This window comes from Metopolophium dirhodum, chromosome 1, assembly GCF_019925205.1.
Source record: "Metopolophium dirhodum isolate CAU chromosome 1, ASM1992520v1, whole genome shotgun sequence".
Lineage (NCBI taxonomy): Eukaryota > Metazoa > Arthropoda > Insecta > Hemiptera > Aphididae > Metopolophium > Metopolophium dirhodum.
Window position 1 is genome coordinate 85,320,199 of NC_083560.1, and position 21,232 is coordinate 85,341,430.

Sequence of the window (21,232 nt, forward strand, 5' to 3'; positions counted from 1 at the left end):
AAACGATAAACAATGACGTGTTACGTGTTATTATTATTAATATAGACATAACATAATCTCTTTTTTATGAGGTTAAAAAAAAAAACGGAAAAACACTACGAAACTTGACCTGGGAAACTTTAAAACGAGCATTTGGACATAACTCTAATACAATACTATGTAATACTAAGGTATTCTATACAACGTTCGCCGTGCATGCATCTGACATTAAAGCGGAGACGATGAATTTGACAATTTCTTATACAATACGTCTCAATAAAATATTATACTATTGCGTTCTGTGCAATGTATTTATTCGTTTCGACGAAAACTAATAATCTCCGATGTTTGTGCTTTGATTGAAGCCATGGCAAGTTATAGAAAATAAATCATTTGCCAGCGTTTTGCTTTGGAAATAGACCAAAGTCAGTTATGATGAATAATTCATAACGTGGAAATATCACACACAGACGCGCAAATACACATGGGAATTAATTAAACAAGAACTTAGGTAAGAGCATCATAATATATGTACAAAGGTACTCGAGCTAAAGACAACTATCATTACAACAGATTCATGAGAAATATCGTTGTCTTCGGATCGATTTAAATTTTTGTCTTATACATGCTTTATGTTTGGCGCAATATGACGTCCGCCGACCAACGATATCATAGGTTTACCTATTTCCGATTTATGCTCATTAGATTCGTATTGCGTTCAATGTCAATTCTTGACTACTGTGAATTTGAAGTTAATAATTTCTACTTATCTTTTCAAAAGTGTATTTCTCTTAGGAGACGTTTAGTAAATTGTTATACTATATTGCTATAATATTATAATATTTACTGCATATTAATTTAGCCAACTGAATGATAATTTTGATATTGAATACATATTGTTTTAAAAAAAATATAATATTTATCACACACGATGAAAAACCGGGTTTCCTCCACCGTGCAGAGTACATCATCTATGGAAAACAAATTTAAAATTAATCACTGGAAATTATGCATTGGGACAAAAACAGATTTACTTATACTCACAGAGTAGTTGGAAAGATATATTATTTTATGGATTCGAGCATGTCGGAGTGAGAAAAATAAAACAGATTCGATTTATACAGCCGTTCGGTGTACGGAAAATAATATATTGGCTCGAATTCAGATAACGCGATATAGGACAAAACGCAAAGAGAAAAAAAAAACCGAAAAAAGAAAAACGCATAATATAGACGGTACATAATATTATATTGGTATATATGTATTTGTAGGAATACAGAAAAATAAAAATAAAAAAATACTCACCCCGCGAGGAATAATATTATATTATTATGTGCGCGTGCGCGCTACCGCTTGGCATTACACCCTCTGGTTATGTAAACGTTTTGAATACATTTGGATTACGCGTGTCAAAATGTAACTGTGTGCCGTGAAAAAAATTGCCGCCTAGGAAACCCGTCATTTTTATAATCTTTAAATCCGGTCGCATCTCGCATACGATATTACGATGCGTATAAAAGCAGTGTAGTAGTATACGCACTTTCCGAGTGCACTGTGGATTTTCGCGGTAATAACGCAGGGCCGACCTACGAGTGAATCAATTCAACATTTTATATACTTTATTATAATATGCATAATATAGTTATGGGTACGCCGACTTTTGCGCGAGTACGGAGTGTATAGCCACCATGACATATTTATTTCCCAACGCCGTATGCCCTGCAGACGGTCAGATAATATTAAGTGATGCACTCTGTATATGTTCGAATTTCGCTTTTAATCCATCTCCATCCATTACACACACACACACACAAATGACCCGATCTCAATAAGAAACCCTAGGATGCTGAAACACATTATTTTTTCAGCGAGTCCACAAACGGCGTAAATTACGATGGTGCTAATTTCAAAGCCAAGGGTACCTACCACCTACCACCTGCGAACACCCCCACCCCCCAGGAAAAAAAAAATTGTAACTGATATCGTGTATACCTGCGCAGCTGTTGATTATTTCTGTTCGGATAGCGTCGACAATTTGAAACCGTTTTCATCTAAAATAACGTAATAATATACCACCTACTCTATATTTTAATAATGCCGTTTTTGAGTTATATCCTCGTAATTGCACGTTTATTAATATACGTTATTCTCGTACCTATATATTTTCGTATAATTTAATAAATAATATTATGTACTTTGTTTTATCGTCGGAGGAATATAATTACATACCTACCTACATGATAGGGTACATATTGTAATAGCGGTAAATATATATATATATATATATATTATATGTATATACGTATAGCTTATTGTACTCGCCCAGGTCTACCGCGACGGAGTTTCGCAGGTTACGTGGTAATCGTGACTTGGTATACATAAACCTATACATGGTATACCTACCACAAACTGGTAATATGAACGACGTAGACGCACTTATATTGATTTCAGACCGGCCGAACCGTCGAATTTTTGGAAATTTGCCTGCGATCATTACATATCATAATATTCCGCACCACATAATATTAAACTAACATTGTAGACAGCTGTAATCAACTAAAATCTTTGTGTGAAGTAATTCAATAGACTTCGTGGGGGCGTGGCGACGCCGGTGAGAACATAACTTGTGACAACGTGAGCACGGGTAAACGTATTTTTATATACTATATTGGGCATGTCGTCGCGGCAGTTGACCGTCATCGAGTTTTTAGAGATGTGTGTGTGTGTGTGTGTGTGTGTGTGTGTGTGTGTGTGTGCCGCGTACGTGCGTAAATTGTTATATACCTACTAAACGTGTCAAATTTGGACGCGGAGGGATGGGCGGTGGTCGACAAGAGCGGCAAAGTCTACTCGTCCCGGCGGGTGGCGTACATTATATTATTATTGTACTTTATACTTGTATTATAGTGTATAATATAATAGCTACATATTATATTATTATGTACCGCGTTGGCGGCGGTCAGCTGTGTGGATTTTCCGTCTCCGCGGAGTCCGTCTCTCCGTACCGACGTGGTGACCGAGTTATACCTAGGTATATCATAATAATATGATATATACCATATAATGTGAGAGAAACACAGATACCACCGGAAGATGGTTGAGAAATTCGATTTGGCCGTACGGCGTATAACGTTTCGTGTCGGACACGCAAAAGTGATTTCCCCTCCACGCACAATCGATACAGTTTAGACAACCCCAGGCGGAAGCGAAGTGTTTCTCCTCATCGCCCATCATTCACCCCCTCCTCCCCCCTTTACCACCGTCGCCGTATCGCACGGTCTGCAAGAAAATATAATTTTGATCACGTTCGAATGAAAGCTTTTCCGCCGCAGTAATTCTCGAGAGCTTTTAACCGAAACGCTCCACGTCCTTTACTTAGCACTCTCTTCGCCCACGCCCACCCACGCACGGTGCTGTGCATACCTGGGTACGCTGCACACACGCAACACTATCATGAGGTGCACGACATAAACGCATATATGTACGGAATCGTCACGCACGCTGTCCAGTGGCGACGATCCCTTTTGCTGTCGCCGACGTCTGTAAAATATAATAATGATAATAATAAAAAATGCGCCGACCCTTTGTCGCCGGCGACGTCCTCAACGGCGCGTCTCGCTGACCTCATGGCGTCATCGCATAACTATACTGCGGTTGTGTGTTAAGAAATTATTCATTTTTTTTTTTTTACTTCCTTAAACAATTCTGGTCAAGTTGTAGGCACAGGCTCTACATTTTAGCTTATTATAATTCACTCGGGTATCAAGCAGGCGATTCATCCATTTTCACCTCTCATTTTAAACGGTAGAATATTTGGATAGTGTTTTTGACCACCGAATATTTTTTTAGAAAAATAGAATATATATAACGAAAAAGTTATAATCATAATAAAACAGGTTTTATGTTCGTAATAATTATATGTATTACACAGGTTTGATGAGTGATGGGGTGATGAAAACAGTGAATTGGAAAGTGTCTGTATAGACGGAAAACGTCTAAATACGGCACTGATTTGTATGAGTATTAAGTATAGAGGCAGGTAGTTGGGTAACCACATTTACGATGTTTAAGCATCGTGGTATTGCACACTGGTCATCGTCATGTCCGGTAATCGAAACCAGGGAATTGGCGGTGTGCAAAAACTTTTAACTCAATAGCCGTCAACGAAGTCCTTGTTGTAATGCGTTGGCGTTGTGTGTGTGGCTGTCGCTTAAAATTATTATATGTATCAATAATTTATATTATATTATTATTGTTCGTCCATCATGTACCTCACGCTTATTCGTCCATTTTATGACTGTTTAACCAGGTCACTAACTCTCTAAAACTCCTCAAACGCCTCCACTGCCATTATTTTTGGTCACTTACCTGTATACAATAAAAATAAATTATAAACATTTAAAATAAAAAATATCTTACTGTTGAATTTTTAAAATGAAAAATTCATTACATAATATGTTGTTAAACTATTTGCTAACTGCTACTACGTTTATTAATTCGACTAAGGAAATATATTGGGTTTAATTTTTAAACGACAATACTAACTTTGCTTATATAGTTAAATTATATAATATATTATGTGTTATCATTGCACTATTGCAGAATAGTACTCGTAAAAACTTCCTAATGATATCAGACAATTAATTGTATTTGTTATTTCAATTATTATGAGGCATTTAGTAATTAATGTTAAAATGGCGAGGTAAAATATGTATGTATATTATGTAATCGATATTCACTATTGTCATGATTATTTTAATGATTATTATGGGTATTTGTAGTCAATGTTATTTCATAATGTCACAGAGTTAAAAAATAGTATAAGTATTATGTAATATTATAAATTTTTATTTTCTCCCGGCAATTTTTTTTTTGATACAATCGACAAACGGAAAATTTGCTTGATAAAATCACTGATTATTTGGTAATACCAAAAATAAAAATATATACTTAATCATATTATTGTGTGCTTAGAAACATTTGATCAAAGTGTTATTGCCCATTTTCAGAAAATAGCAACTCGTATAAGTATACTCACTATATTATTATTACCTATTTTACCGTTTAGATGAAATAGTAAAAAAATAATAAATTGAAAAATGCCGGTTGATTTAACGACTGCGTAACACATACATTATGTTCGATGGGTTTGATTTACGAACACGGTCGACGAAAAAACTAATGTGACAAAATGAATCACGTGACGTTCGGTGCCCGTTGTGAATTAGGTATAATATCACTGAAGACAAAAACGGTGCTTTTAAAATTTAGTTCATGTAGAAACCCAATTTTTCTCGCTACTGCTGTTCAGTCGTTCTCTCCCCCCCCCCCCCCCCCGCGAAACTGTTTCTCGTCCTACCCCACTCTCAACATACAACAACATCATGAATGTTCGTTTACTTTTAATGTTACAACGGCGTGTTTCACAAGATAATACCATTAAAAGGATCGTTTCTATGACGTCATTTTCGTGTTTATGAAACATATTATTATTACTGTAATAATGCGTCCAACACGTTGATTTAATGTTTATGTGCTTCTCCCTCGCGCCGGTCCGTTGTAGTTTTACGAGAAAGGATGCAAAATACTTAGTGTTTGATGGTGGTCACATATTATTATTAGGTAGGTATGCATATGCACGTCATTATCATTTGGTAGGTGAAACGCGAAAATCGTATTTATCCTTCAGACCTTACATACAAGGTGATTCGCCAAGCGCGATCATCCCATATTTTATTTAATGAACTTATTCAAATTTAATTTTTAATTTTTTAAGTATACTTGAGCACTACCCCGTTGCTTCAGCGTTTGTTTTTTTTCCTTCGTCGTGGAAATTATACTTTCGTTTATTCTGAATTTCCATCAACATAGATGCGTAGCTATATCGGCAAGACTCTTCCCCGACGATTTCCGTGGGCAGACGTTATATCGACGACCGGTGGGTATCTGCTCCCTTGTTTGACGTATATTATTATGATTTAGTATTATTATTATTATTTTACTCAATTCAATATCTGTCCTGTACGATAGGTTACAACGTATCATTATTATTATTATTAGTATTATTACTATTTTCCGATAACCGTTCATCGGAGCCGTGCACGTTTTACATAATAAGATACCTACCTATTACTTACCCATACAATAATATTACTATTATTAATATTATTTTTTTTTATTTACAAAAATTCAGTTAGGTACCTCTCTCTATATTAATAGTAATATAACGATACAAATGTCACGGGACGGTCTTTTTGTCCAGTTGTCTTCATTATTTATTTATATTATTATTACTGTCTCTGGGTTACGTGTTTTCTCTGTTACAGTAGTGGCATATTTGGCTGCTTCAGTCACTAAATATTTTTTTATATATATAATTATTGTCCACATATTATTTTGTTTCCAGTCCCTTTATATTTATAGTTACAGTTTATTCTATTATTTATTAAAAAGTATGAATTCTATTAAAAAAAATCCATGTCGTTCAGGCCCCCATAGGATTCAATGAAAACACAATGCACCTCCGTGATAGAATGAACGACACACCTCCATCGTTCTGTCTAACCAAGAATACCTATCTGTCGATATGTTTACTATTAATTCTATACAGTTAGGTAGAAGTTGGTTAGCTTACTCCCAACACGGAAATGTCTTGAGAACCAAGTTTTGGATTGATAGGAAAAAATTTTTCTAAGTTAAATTTTACAGAAATGTATAACCTGCGTTCAAACTTACACAGCCGATCGTGATAATACGTATAGATTCGTTTAATGTCTTAAAATACTAATCAAATAATTCAGTATAATTTCAACCGAATAACCCTATCTCAAGACCGGTTCGTATAGTAAGAATAAGTCAACTAAAAAACTTCTTAAAAGGACGCTACACCCACTACACACACTAACTTGAAAAATTGTACGTTCTGAATAATCCATGTAATTCTGTTATGATTAATATTAGAGCAAATTGACCTATTATGAAATTTAGAAGTGAGAATATTAACTAGTGAATCTCATAGGTTTTTTATATTTTAATTTTAAAGCAAGTGATGAGTATTTTAAAATTGTAAATTGTTAGTGCGTAACTAGTTGTACTCATAACTTGCTTTAAAATTAAAATATATACTTGATATTGCTTGATAGATTTTTTAGTCTGTTGTTGATTGCATGGTAATACATTCTACCGAATCTTTCTCTGTTAATCTTTTACTAGTATTTGTGTGCACATGATTTAATACAGAAAAGAGACTCTCAAGTAAAAAAAAATTCTCTTCCCTTGAAACAATTCTAATACGTATCCATAAATTGTCGAATATTAAGAGAATATACGCTAAAAAAAAATTGTGAAATGAGTATACGCTGTATACCACCCCAATACACCAACAATTTTGAAATATCTACGGCCACTTTTGAAAGAGTGTCGCAGCAATATCGCGGACCACAAAAGGAACGATAATAATATGTTGTACTACGCTGTAATAATAATAATAACAATAAATAAAAAAAAAACATTATTCCTTAAACATTTCTTCAAAGTGATAAATTCTTCACTAGATAACCGGCCAACAGTCGATAAGATCTAATTTTTGTTTGTAATAATATAATAAAATGAAAACGCAACGACAGCAAATATTATTTTTATTGTCTACTATGTAGTGTACAAATTCAGTTCAACATGACTGTACCTCGAGTGCGCTTTGCCACGTGTGACAGTTTTCACGTTTTACAAAAAAATATTGGATGTTTGGCGTCCCCTTAACTACAGACGTTGATGGTAGGTATCTACAGCCAGCGTAGATTTAAGGGAGGGAGAAGGGCCCAACACGGTTCGTGTATCAGAAACTAAAACAAAAATTAATATATTTTATAAACGAATTAGGTAATAAGTTAGGTAATAATATTATTATTGTTAGCGTGCGCATGCGCGTCATAGTATTAATATAACAATAATAATTGTTAAAGTGAAACGACACAGTGCGACATTACGAAAAGAATATAATATTAATAATATTATAATAGGCATATATTATTTTATTACACGTCTTGTTGTGGTTACCGTTTACCCGCGGTGCATTATTTTCGGTCCACCGCCGCGTTTTCTATTTAAAAAAAAAAAGTTCCGACATGGTTTCTTTTTTTTATATATTATTATTCACTTCGCAAAGGAGTTGTTGTATTCTCCGGTCACTGCGCCCGTTTGCTTTCGCGATCGGCAAACGGCCCGTGTATAAGGACGTAGGCAGTCACACACATAATATAACTACGACAAGCGCGAAAAGTGTGTACTTTAGTGTATATGTTTTATTGCGTCTCGTTATTTAAATACGAATATTATATATATGACTATGAACTTTAAACCTATTTCCGTCGTACGTTTCACGATTACGAAAACGGACATAATATACACGATATTATTGCTGTAATAAAAACGTATTTACGGTAATTTATACAAACCGTCTGCGAACCGATCACGTGATATTATATTATGTGTGTTTATCTGACCAATAGTATATTATAATACATAATATGATAATATATATTATATTTAATTATATTATTTTATATCGTCTAAAATACCATTTCGGCTTATCGACGCGTATCCTCGAACGCTTTAATAAAAATTTCAGTTTATGTTTTCAAATGAAACCTCAAACAACTTCGATCTCATAAACCACCTAGGTACACTCAACTCAATGATTTGGTGATAAGTTTTTGTTATAGTAATGGTTGTTTTTAAAGCATTTGGCCAATTCAATTATTTTTCTTCCGACAAAATAATGATTATTTTTCTGATTTATGTGAGATAAGTTTAAAAATAGTAATAACGTTTTATCAAATTGTATAAACAATATTTGTAACATATTACTATAATAAAAGACTTATCGAATAAAACAAAATGTAATTTCTAAAAAAATCGATAAGATCCCATTTGGTGTCAACCGAGCAAAATGGACTAGTGGCTTTTTTACCTATCTATATAATTATATATTTCAATACTTTTCGTAGGTAACTTGATAATATTATTATAGGTCGATTAACAATTGTTGTTATTATCATAATATTATCGGTACAGTGTAAACGTTATTACGTAAACGATCATCTAACCCTTTCTAATTTGTAATAAATAAAATCAGTGTATAACACCAGTCGTGCGTCTCAGAGAAAATACAAATTGAATAATTCAGGATCAACGATTAAAAATAACGCACGCACCTATAATAATATTATAGCACATTTGTCTGCGGTCCGGTCAACAGTTTGGTATAGGCATATGTCATCGTTTAAAATTCGGTTTTATGATAATAATATAATAATATGTGCCTACCTATATTATGTGTGGTTTCCCATACATAGAGATGTGTTTTGTCGCCCAATCACTGTTAACATAAAATATATGCTAATTATTACATCGTGCGTATAGATACCACGCACAGGACATTTAAATAAAGTTAATCAATTCAAACAGTTTTTTTTTTTTTTTGTTGTTCCCGATATCTGGTATAATATGTTATGTTTATGTACCTATTTTAAATAACGGGTTTCACTCGATTTTCGAATTTTACTACACCCTCAGTGAAGATTCAAAATATGTATGTTACTATCGTTTGTGCGTTTCCGTTTCCTTCTCCTTTGTGCAAGCATGAGTTACGAGTACTTTGTTTCGCACGGTACGATTGCAAATCGGAATATAGTTTGAACGGTTTATCCTGCCACTCACCCGCCATAGTAATATACCAATAATACAAATATATTGTATGTTATATCTCCGCGATGTCTGTTTGATGTTTTTGTTTTTCATTTTTTAAGCGCGAATTTCTTTTTGACTTTTGAAGTTCTTCTGGTAGACAGTTAAAGTAATTTCCCGTCAGGCCATCAGCCAACGACTGCCGATTCGGCGGACCTGGATCGGGATTAATAAAAAAAAACTTTACCGAAAACGGCATAGTAATAATATTAAATTTCATTCCTACCGATGGATTGTTTGCCGTCGGTAATATACAACTGCTAGACGCTACACAGTAATATATAGTATTAAAATATACAATTAATGATAGGTACACATCTTTTAGGTTATTATAATAAGCTGTCGTTTGTGTTTTGTTTTTATTCGGTCATTATTGGAGTACCACGTGGTGTTTTGAGACTAATATGAATTCGTCGCCAACGACGTAGATAGATGTCACGAGGTCGTCGAAACCGTATAATATTTAACAAACAATAATATAGTCGCTTGTTCAACGAAGTTAAAGTGTCTTCGCCGGAGACGACGAATAGTATAACTATTGTACCACTCGTATCGTTTTATAACAAAAATTATACACTATAACACGTTAGGCGAAACGTATTATTCAAAATAAAAATTTGTACATGATAGGTATTACTTATGCACTTTAAGCTCGAACTAATACACAATGTGCAGCGCCACATGTTACGGTCATGTCTAGTAATGTACATATTGTACTGTTGTACAGACAATTATTTTTTTCGGTGTTGATTTATTCAGTTTGTTCATTACGCGTACCTACACAACATTACTAATTGACATATTCGTGTGATATATAGCGTTTTTGGAATTGTTATTTTTTTTTCCCCGGTAAATTACAATATTTAATATCAAATACACGTTTTCTGTTATTATAATATTATGTAGGTACAGCGCATTGTGTTTTGTAGTCGTAGCCGATGTTTGAATTTCGAATCCGCCGTTTGAGTATATTATGATTATTTTTAATTTAATTATTTCGCGGTTACCTATTTATGAAAAAACAACACTCCCTGCATTGTAATGAAAATAATACGTCATAATCAACTCGAACCGTTGTAATTATTATAATGACACCATATATATTATTATATCTCGTGTTTACAATAATAATTGTGTTTCAAATAAAACAATTTCAGAGATTCTCTAGAGAGAAAAACGCTCTTTTTTCGTTATAATATAATATTATAATATTATTTCTTTCGTTAATAGCGTTATAACAATGATATTAAAATCCAACCATCATAAATTCGCGTAAATTTAAACGGATTATGATCAATTAGCAAGGGTAAAATTCTTTGATTTTAATACGGTGAAGAAAAAAGAGGGAAATAATCAAATCACTATTAATACTAATATCACACCACAGACTTCGATACGATAACCACATGCTGCGGTTAGGTACACTTCATACAGTATAATAAAACCGTATTTGTTCTCGTCGACACATATTTTGTTTCTAGTTTTGAAAAACATATTTCATGGTTTTAGGAATTTTTTTCACCTTACCTGAAACTACTACACTGATTGCTCTAATTTAGATTACATTTAAGTTGTTTTTTACAGTTATAAAATGAGTATCTGGGGACGAGGTGGCCGAGCGGTCTAACGCGACGGATTCGGCACAGCCGGTCCGAGTTCGATCCTCGATCACCGGGCGGCATTTTTCTCCGTGCAAGTCACGGTGTCCGGAGAACAAGTGCCGCCATCCGGGGCACGGCCGAAACCTACGGGTACCCCATTAGAAATTCTGCCAAAACACAACACACACGTGTACCAACCAACCCAATATAAAAACCTACAGTGCCCTCCCCCACACCCAATGGCCTATGTTGCCGCGGGTTACCCAAAAAAAATAAAAAAAAATAAGTATCATACATGTATATTATAATCATAATTGATTTTTATTTTTTACATGCAATTCTCGAAAAGCAATATATATTATTATAATTTTTATAAAGTATCTAGATTCGGTCAAACATATTTGACTTAATTTTATAAACATACTAAACATTTTTGTTTTCACCTTCTAAGAAACGTTAGCGTAATATTCTTGAGGTCAATATATATTATAATGTTTCTGTACCTACTCTAATATTTTTGTGACTCAGTTGTATCAAATAGACTCACCATCGTGATTAGACAAAATATTAGTTTCATATATGATAGTATGCGCAAGCAGTCTTTAGCCATAATAATGTACATCTAATGTATGAACTAAATTTGAATAAATAAATTTTGCTTGAAAATAAAAATATTGTTTAATCCAAACTCGTTTGAAAAAACAAACATTAACGTTTTTGGTTACTTGTAGCGTTCCGATGATTATTGAGAATTCGTAGAACTTATAATTTATGTAAATATTTTAAAAGCTGAGTTATTATACGTATATTATACTTAATATATTAAAATGTTTGTTTTCACCTACTGAGAACCTTAAATATATTGTTTTATTGTTTCATAAATATTACGTTTCTGTATTCAAATCATTTAGCGTCTCTGTATAACATCTGCGTAAATCAATTGCGCAGAAGAAAATAAACATTGTTTCGTCCTAAATTAGGAAGAAAAAAAAAATAAAAACTTTGGTTTTTTTTTTCATAGAATTTCGGTGATTATGGTGATTTTGCCGAACCTATAATTTCGTATGTAAATATTTTAAAAATCTGAGTTATTAACGACCGTTTGACATTCGCAAACATCGTATATAAATACCTATGCAAGTTTCAATCTCTGGGCGAGGGAGAAGCACATTATGAAACGCTGGCGTGGGAATATGCACGAGGACGACACCGAAACGAGACGCTCTATGTACATGTTATCTTATATCCGTAATAATATATTAGAAAATGTGTCGGAGACACGGTGGACACGATGCCGTATTATATAGTTTTAATGGACTGACATTTCCGTACGAACGTTTCGAATTGTTCCGACGATAACGCCTCGAATTCGGTTATACGGTCCGCCCGGGGAGTTCGAAAATCGTCGACGGCGGTGGCTCAATTTATGTACGGGAATTCCAAAGGTTGTAATCAACGTTATTGCGATGTGATATAATTGTTGTCACGGAGACCGCGGACGGAAAAACGGATTGGACTCGGAATTAATTCACCGAGGTCTGATGTCTGTTGTACCGCATAGTTTTAGTTAGTCGTACCCGACGAAAATAATGTGTGCGATGTGACACAACTATATTATTATATTCATATGATAGGAAAATGGTTTTTTTTTTTGTTGAATTTCATAGATTTTATCGAATTTATGTGCCTATATTGGCTTAAAAACACCAGTGCAGTAAGACTTCTTTGTAAGAGAATCGCTCGGTACCAACTCATTAATTCTCCGTTATAGGGAGACTTAAATACCTAACCGGATATAATAGACGCGTTATACGGGACTGTTGTTATTTCCCGTCTTATAGGTGGTCCGATATAAGGAGGTTTTACTGTATTTTAATGCAATTCGATATAGTGATATAATTAATATTACTTACGGTTTTAGATTTTAGTCAAGGCCATATGTTTTGTGACAGCCGATAGCCACAGTTTTAATTCATTTTATTCTAAAAAAAAATATATGACTAAAACGATTAAAAATAAAAATAATAAAACCTTCTATAGCCTTCATCTGAAAATTAAAAATAGACAAAAATATTACACAAATTATAAACTAACTCCAATTAGTCACCACTCACCACTATCATTGCTGATCAATAAAATGTAGAACTTTGTTCAAATTTATAGGTAGGTATGTAGAAAAAGATTGATACAGTTTGATATAATTATGTTCACAAAAAATATCAAAAATCGATGGATTCATTTATTAATCACAAATCCTCATCATTGAGATCCCGACTAAAGGAATTTGGCGTTTACTGGGGTCTTATAATAAATACAAGTGTATATTTTATAGTGTGAATATTTTATCAGCTAAAAAAACACTTTCGACTTTCTGTGCTCGAAGGTTTCATTGACCGCAATAGGTACCTTCCCTCCGAATATAACGCGGAAAACATTACCGTATACCAATCTAGTGAAAAATCATAGTATTATTCTTTTAGGCATAAGGTACGTGAAGGGGATATACCTAAATGCCGGGCATGCCTTGGAAATTAATGACATTGTGTTTATAATTACACAATAGTTATTATCGTGAGCCAAAAAGTAAAAGCCACGAGTTGCGGGTCCGTATTTTGTCCGTTGTTATCTATGCTAATTAAAATGCAATTTTGTCAGAAATGATCTAATATATTATTAACAGAACAATTACATTGTTTAATAAAAATAAATTATTATTTCGTGTTATAATACATAACGTACCTAACCTAACATTTTAAAATTTCGTGTATAAAGACCATAATTTATGGTATTAGAAGTAGATACCATGACCCAATGCCGTATTTATAATCATTAATTTTCTAATCTTGACATACCTAACAATAAATGTATTCAAATGTTGATTTAGATTCAGTAATAAATAAACTCAATAATTCAAGTACCTAGGTAATAGGTGAAATATTATTAAACATTTGCATATTTAATTCTGTTATTATAATTATAATTAATATTTTATGTACAGAAGTAAAATAAATTAATATAAATATTATTCATTCGTAATAATGTTTAACAAGGAGAGGTCCTAACTAAAAAAGGAATTCCATATACTGTGGCACAACCTGAAACTTAGATCTTGTGCACGCCTTATGTATTGTTGGTATTTCAAAAAGGTTCGTGTCCCCGGCACCACCCGTTTAAAATTTTGGGTTAAGACTTGGGGCTTTCGTTTGTGCTCGACCTTTCTAAAGTTATTCGCGTTTTATCCCAGGCAGGGGGGGGGAAATATTCAAAATGCAAACTTTGAATTTCGAATCTGGACACAAGCCGCGAGTTAAAACCGAAGGTAAAACGGAAAAAAAAAACTTTGGAAGGGACTGAGCCAAACGAAGGGACTTATGACACAAACAGGCACAAACGAAAGCCCCTAGTTTCAACCCGAAATTCTGAAAGGGCGGCACCGGGGACCTCTTTAAATATTATAACCTCACTGTATAGTAGCAGCAGCCGTGCACACACAATAACGCTTTTTCCGCGTCGTGTTGAGACCTATGTACATAAATAAAGTTTTCAGCGTTGTGGAAATATTATTATAAGTACTAATAGCTGGTAATAACAACTACGCGACACGCGTTCGACCGTATTATTATTATTATTATTACTATTATTATTGTTACTGTGCGCGTCTACTCCATTAGCCGAACGCGCGCGTACCTATATCGCCGTATTGAAATTAATGTCATTCCACGCTTACGATAAATTTTCCCTTTTTTTCCCCCGACAGATTTTCCATAACGTATTAATATAATGCGCACAAAGTGCAATAAAGTTAAAATAAAAAAAAACAAACAAACAAACATTTTCCGATTGCCGAGAACAACGCGAAAAAGTTTTAAACGTCCGTTCATTTTATGCATAATAATGTAATAGATATACGTTATAGTTACCTATACAATGTACACACGACAATGCGTAGGTACTGGCTGATTCGCAAATCATGATTGTCCCCATTTTTAAATTTGATAATACATTTATTCAAATTCTGATTTTTTTTGAAATTTTTAAGTACCTTAATAGGACCATGATTTCAATTATTCAGATTATTATACCAATCAAGGCATGTCCTGTGTTGAAGGTAAGACTTGTTATTTCAAACTTGTACCAACTGTTTTTACTGTAAATTGACAGTCATATGATTTTCGTTTTTAATTGTTGATGCATCTGTTGAACATAATAATAATATGGTCCTCAAAATACTTAAAGACTTCAAAAACCAAAATTTGAATAAATTCGTAGATAAAGAAAAAATCGTGGGAGCATGCTTTGTGAATCGTCTTGTATAGTATTATTATTTAAAATGTGTGAAGTATAATAATATTTAACAGGACGCAACAAAGTTAAAAAAAAGCAAATTTACGTTCGGTTTTATCACTTTGTTTTGTTAGCTTTGATTCAAAGTAAATTTACTTATTATTAAACTAGGGTAAGATATATGACTGTTTTGTTTTCTATTTTAATTTAAATGTGAGATGTGAGTATGTGCAATTTACAGTTATTAAAAACGATAATATCTGCCGATAACATGCTAATGAAATTTGGGGGTCAAGTGTTTTTCGTATCTTTTGTTTTTGTCGTTTTTACAATAGGTATCGGACTCTGTGTATATACAGGACAATGATATTATAATGCTGCATCTAAAAGTCAAATCTTTTTTTTACCGTTTTCCTTTGCTTCGCTCGCGTCGAGTACGTCCGGGACGTTATTTAATTTTTTTTTCTTTTTCATCTATTTTCGAATAAGAAGCATATTGTATATACATATATTATATATATATATATGGTATACGGTCTGTTTGTATAATATATATAAAACATTTCGTAACACAATATAGAAAGAAACTATGCGGCGGTGGGCGTGCGCGGGGTTATATGTGCACACAGTGTTTTATGCTGATGGAAAAGGGCAGCAATTTTATTCTGTTTGTTGATATTTATTTAGAAGACGCGCTCTGTGTATATCCGTTAGGGAAACAAGAACCTATTCGTGGTTTGTTTTTTCGGTTTTTTTTTCTTCCTCTTAGCTTATGATACAGTAAAAATATTTGTAAACAAATAAAACCGCGGCGGCGTTACATTGCGATTGTTGTGCGTTCGCTTCAGCAATGGAAACATAATATTACGGCTTATTTTTCTTCTTCTACTTGCATGCGTATATTTTTGAAAATGTTGCCACCGCTTTCGATCCGATTATTTTGGTCTGTGGCTTAGGGATAAATGGGTGGAGAAATTCCCTAAATTCAATAATAGACACACTGGGAAATGCAATATGTATGCTCATGCAATATTTATAAGTGATAACTAACAAGATTGAAGTCGGATAAAAACCATACAGCGGTTGCAACAAATATTTTTCTTTCGACAAAACTGAATTGTTCGCTTAGCTGTGATCATTCCCTCGATTAATTACTTAGTATATAAACGACGCAATTAGTGAACGATCAAGGGATCTCCGTCATGATAGATATCGTCACCATCACTCCAGTAGTGTCCCTTATCATTCATCCGCAGTATAGTAATGTATTTTACATTTAACGAATAAAAATATTTTCGATTGTCTTTGATTTAAATATAAAAAAGATGAAAATTATGAATTTGTTTTGAAAAACAAATAAATAATAATGTATACCTGCATTTATTTGTTTAGAATTGAGTATAAACGAATAATTATTATTCCACCATTATTGAAACATGCGAATTCCAGACAATAAAAAAACCCGAAACAGACATTCTTTTCATCTTAAAACGGCTATGGGAAAAAAAAAATGTTAATTAATTAAATTATTTATAACGAAATCGTTATAAATTTGATCAGTACCCGTCGGTCCTAAAAGTTCTAGCGTTCAGATTTGAAAGCCGAATGTTCTATTATATTTTAATTATCGCTCGGTATAAAAATGAAACTTTCACAGTCCGGGTTTTTTTGTAAAGCGTCTGTAATGAAACCTTAATCCGTCTTTATAATAATAATTGTGACTTAACGAAAAAAAATAAAATTAAAAAGAAATATATCTTCCGGCACTTTTACCCGGAACCGTTTGAATAAATAATACGATTGAAAATTCGCTCATAATTCTCTTTTAGTTGGTCATCTCACTCGTCTACAGTGAAAAGTGTACGTTCCAATCGAGTTAGGTTACTATTGATTACATTATGGTAATAATAATAATATAGTTGCGATAAAAATTGTCTCTGTTTTATTTCGCCAAATCGAATCCAACTTGAGTGGAAAGATGACCGTAGACGATACGATAGATATCCATTCGTAAGGCCCATTGTCCGATGCGAAAACGAAGATGCATATTTCACTCGTTTCTCTTTTGATCTGTTTAAACTAATACAATTATTTATGATCGAATTTTCACAACGTTAGTGTAACGTCTGGTTTCTCCACACATATCGGATGGTCTTGCGATAATCTATTACGGGGTTTCTAGGAAAACGGAAAAATATGAAATATCTCTCAAAGAAGTATAAAAAAACTGTATTTACAATTTGTTTTTATTGAAAACATAAACTACATTATATGCCATTAAGAGTACAAAGGTTAAAAATATCATGCCTTGAAATCGATGTCCATAAAATAGTGCCCGTTCGTACGTATACACTAATCTCACCTAACTATTTTTGTAATACATCATAATTCCAGGGCCATCATCATTCACGCAACGTGTGAACCTTAATTTTTGGTTAAATACTATGACCTATGGTATTAACCGACCCAAAATGGCTCAAAATTACAAAATGTCAGTTCACTGTGTTGACAATGATACCACGGTCCACCCATAACCTGGGTTATAGTACTACCAACGCTGCATTCAAATTTTTTCGTTTTCCCGGAACACCGCATGTACAATAGTATTGTTAATGATTCTGTCTCTACGAATATAACCGAACACATTGACATTGTCTATATTTTATGATGTACATTTTTGTATTAGTGTAAACAATAGGTAGTTGTGCTGGCTATGGATGATTTAAAACATAGTATAATGTATACATTTATAATTGCTGTTCGGTGGTAGTCCTATTGTTTGGTGATTATAATTACTAGATATGTAACGAGTAACCAGTCAAAAAAACACGACCGACGGACCTGCCAAATAATGGACATTATTCAGTCGATCACGATTTTGATGACAATTTCGTTGTGTTCATGTTGGAACTTGGAACTCATTTCCAGTTGAGAAACATATTATAGGTGGCCAAATTTTGAGCAGACGTGCAGCTAAATTAAAATACTGCAAAAATTGGTAAGGTAGACTCTATGACGGCGATGGACTTGTTGTTCCTCGACAGGTGAAAAACAATTAATCACCGTCGTGTATGTTTTCTAACCTGGATTGACTAAAAAGATTACTGTTCTACTCGGTCAAAATAATGGAATACGGACATCCGGCCGAATCCAAACGGCCGACGGCTATATAGGCCGACAGTCAGATAGCCGAAACTATTTTAGCCGACAAGGTCAAAAGGCCGACACTACGAAAAGCCGACACTAAAATAAATTAAGTATAAGCTATACATTTTCAATTCGATAACGTAGTGTTGTCTTTTGTTGTAATAATGTTATCGATAACTTATCGAAATTTAACGATACCTAATACCTATAGCCTGTAATCTACAGTGGGTATTGCTATTGCATGTTCATAAATACTGTTTCAGTTGATTCGTAACCACGCCGCGTCTTTGCATTCATTTTTGTGTCGTTGTTTAATTTAATTTATGTATTTGCATTAAATAATTATGGAATATAAAATTGAAATTTTTGGTACAAAATTATTAATTGACAATTTTATCATGATTAAAAACAAAAACCGTAACAATAAATATTATTGGGAATGTGAAAAGAGGAAACATACTAAACGGCATAATAGTAATAATGAATATTGTAATGCAAGAGCAGTAACAATTCTTGTTGATGGTAATCATATTGTTAAAGATAATTCTTTTTTAAATCACAACCATGGGCCTGACCCATGCCGATTGTTGGTAAAGAAAAACATAAAATATATTGTTTCAAAAGCTCTGTCTTCGAGAGATAAACCTTCGCAAATAATACAGGAAGCAACGAGTCGCATCCCCGTCAATTCTCAGCCATACATGCCATCAGTTGAAGCAACGCGAAAAATTATTTCACGGTGTAGAAAACATCAGAATCCACCAGAACCAACAAGTCTTTCACAAATAGATATTCCTCTTAACTTATGTAAGTCTTTTAATGGTCAAACATTTTTACTAAAAGAAAGTACTATTGAGAGTCACAAAATATATATTTTTTCTACTAAAGATGAAATATCAAAACTTGTCAATGCCAATTATTGGGTTATGGATGGTACATTTAAAACTGTGCCAAGTATATTTTTACAAATGTACACCATACATGCACCTGTTGGTGGAAATAATTCTAGAATTTTGCCATTAGTATATGTTTTAATGACCAGTAAACAACAATGTTGTTACGAACGTTTATTCGAAGACCTAATATCAATTTGTGATGATTTCGGTTTCGATGTTTCACCAAAATGTATTATAACAGATTTCGAAAAAGCTGCAATTAATGCAGCTAATAAAGTATTTCCAGAATGCCAACAAAAAGGGTGTTTTTTTCATTTAGGCCAAAATATTTGGCGAAAAATCCAGTCTAGTGGATTGGCTACTAAATATGGAGAAAATGAAGAATTTAGTTTACAACTTCGATGTATGTGGTCACTTGCATTTTTACACCCATCAGATATACCTAATGCTTTTGATCAATTGAAAGATTCATTACCCTATGACATTCAAAATTACTTTGAAGAAAATTACGTGCATGGAAAAGTACGAAGGAAATTTAGAAATGGAATAGTATCTCGATATGAGCCATTGTTTCCACCATCATTTTGGTCAATACATTTCAATCATGAAAACAATATTCCAAGGACACAAAACAAAGTCGAAGCATGGCACAAAAGATGGAAAGTATTAGTAGGAGCTGATCACGTTGGGGTGTATCGTATAATTGAGGAAATGAGAAAAGAGCAACAACACGTTGTGGGTAAGATAAGTTCACGAATAAAAATATTCTACTAATATTACAATAAAATATAATTTATTTATACATACATTTTGATTCCAGGGCAAATTCAAATTATTTTATCCGGACAAGCAAGGCCAAAACAAAGTTCAAAGTACGTAAAACGTCAAAACCAAATTCAAACTATTCTAAATGATAAAGAAAACAGAACAACCCTCGAGACAATAAGAGGTATTGCATACAATTTGCACTATTAATTTTTATTTATTAACATTTAACTATATAACATAATTATCAATTATAATTTTATAAACTATTAGTATTTTTTATTTTTTATGTATAAATATCAAATTTTTTAATTTTTAAAACATATTAGGAATATAAAATGTACTCAATAATAATTTATTAGTATTTTTTATTTTTATGTATAAATATCAAATTTTTTAATTTTTAAAACATATTAGGAATATAAAATGTACTTATAATTATTAACAATACACTAAATTTTATTTTTAAGAATAAGTATCACCTATATATATATATCTGTGTGTGTGCATAATTTACCTATCTCAACATAAAATTACTTAATCGGCCATTTAATATGTCGGCCTAATGCGTGTCGGCCTATAAATTTGTCGGCCATTTAGTATGTCGGCCTATTGCGTGTCAGCCAAATGTCTGTCGACCAAATGTCTGTCGGCCGATTGTACCACACCCCAAAATAATAATGACCACTGAATAACGTATAAAAATGATACTTAAGTAATTGAAATAATAACAAGTATACAAAAGGTTACCTATAATTTGATGAACTTAAAATAATTCACTGTAAACGAAATGCGATTCATACAAACATTATGATA

At 33.0% G+C, this 21,232-nt stretch overlaps 2 protein-coding genes across 2 annotated transcripts in view; both read left to right on the top strand.

Annotated features, from left to right (window-relative positions):
- LOC132937501 (uncharacterized) overlaps positions 1 to 21,232 on the top strand; it is a 582,052-nt gene that overhangs the window by 166,784 nt on the left and 394,036 nt on the right. The window lies entirely within an intron of this gene.
- On the top strand, positions 16,037 to 21,078 carry LOC132937214 (uncharacterized). The gene is made up of 2 exons (XM_061004035.1): positions 16,037 to 20,390; positions 20,472 to 21,078. The coding sequence occupies exons 1-2, from the start codon at positions 19,100 to 19,102 to the stop codon at positions 20,624 to 20,626; spliced, it is 1,446 nt and encodes a 481-aa protein (XP_060860018.1). The 5' UTR covers positions 16,037 to 19,099; the 3' UTR covers positions 20,627 to 21,078.

What these genes read in the sequence shown, in the direction of transcription:
- LOC132937214 (XM_061004035.1), top strand. Translation starts at nt 19,100, where the DNA reads ATGGAATATAAAATTGAAATTTTTGGTACAAAATTATTAATTGACAAT. An exon ending in AGAGCAACAACACGTTGTGG is followed by an intron (nt 20,391 to 20,471) that starts GTAAGATAAGTT and finishes TTTTGATTCCAG; the next exon opens with GGCAAATTCAAATTATTTTA.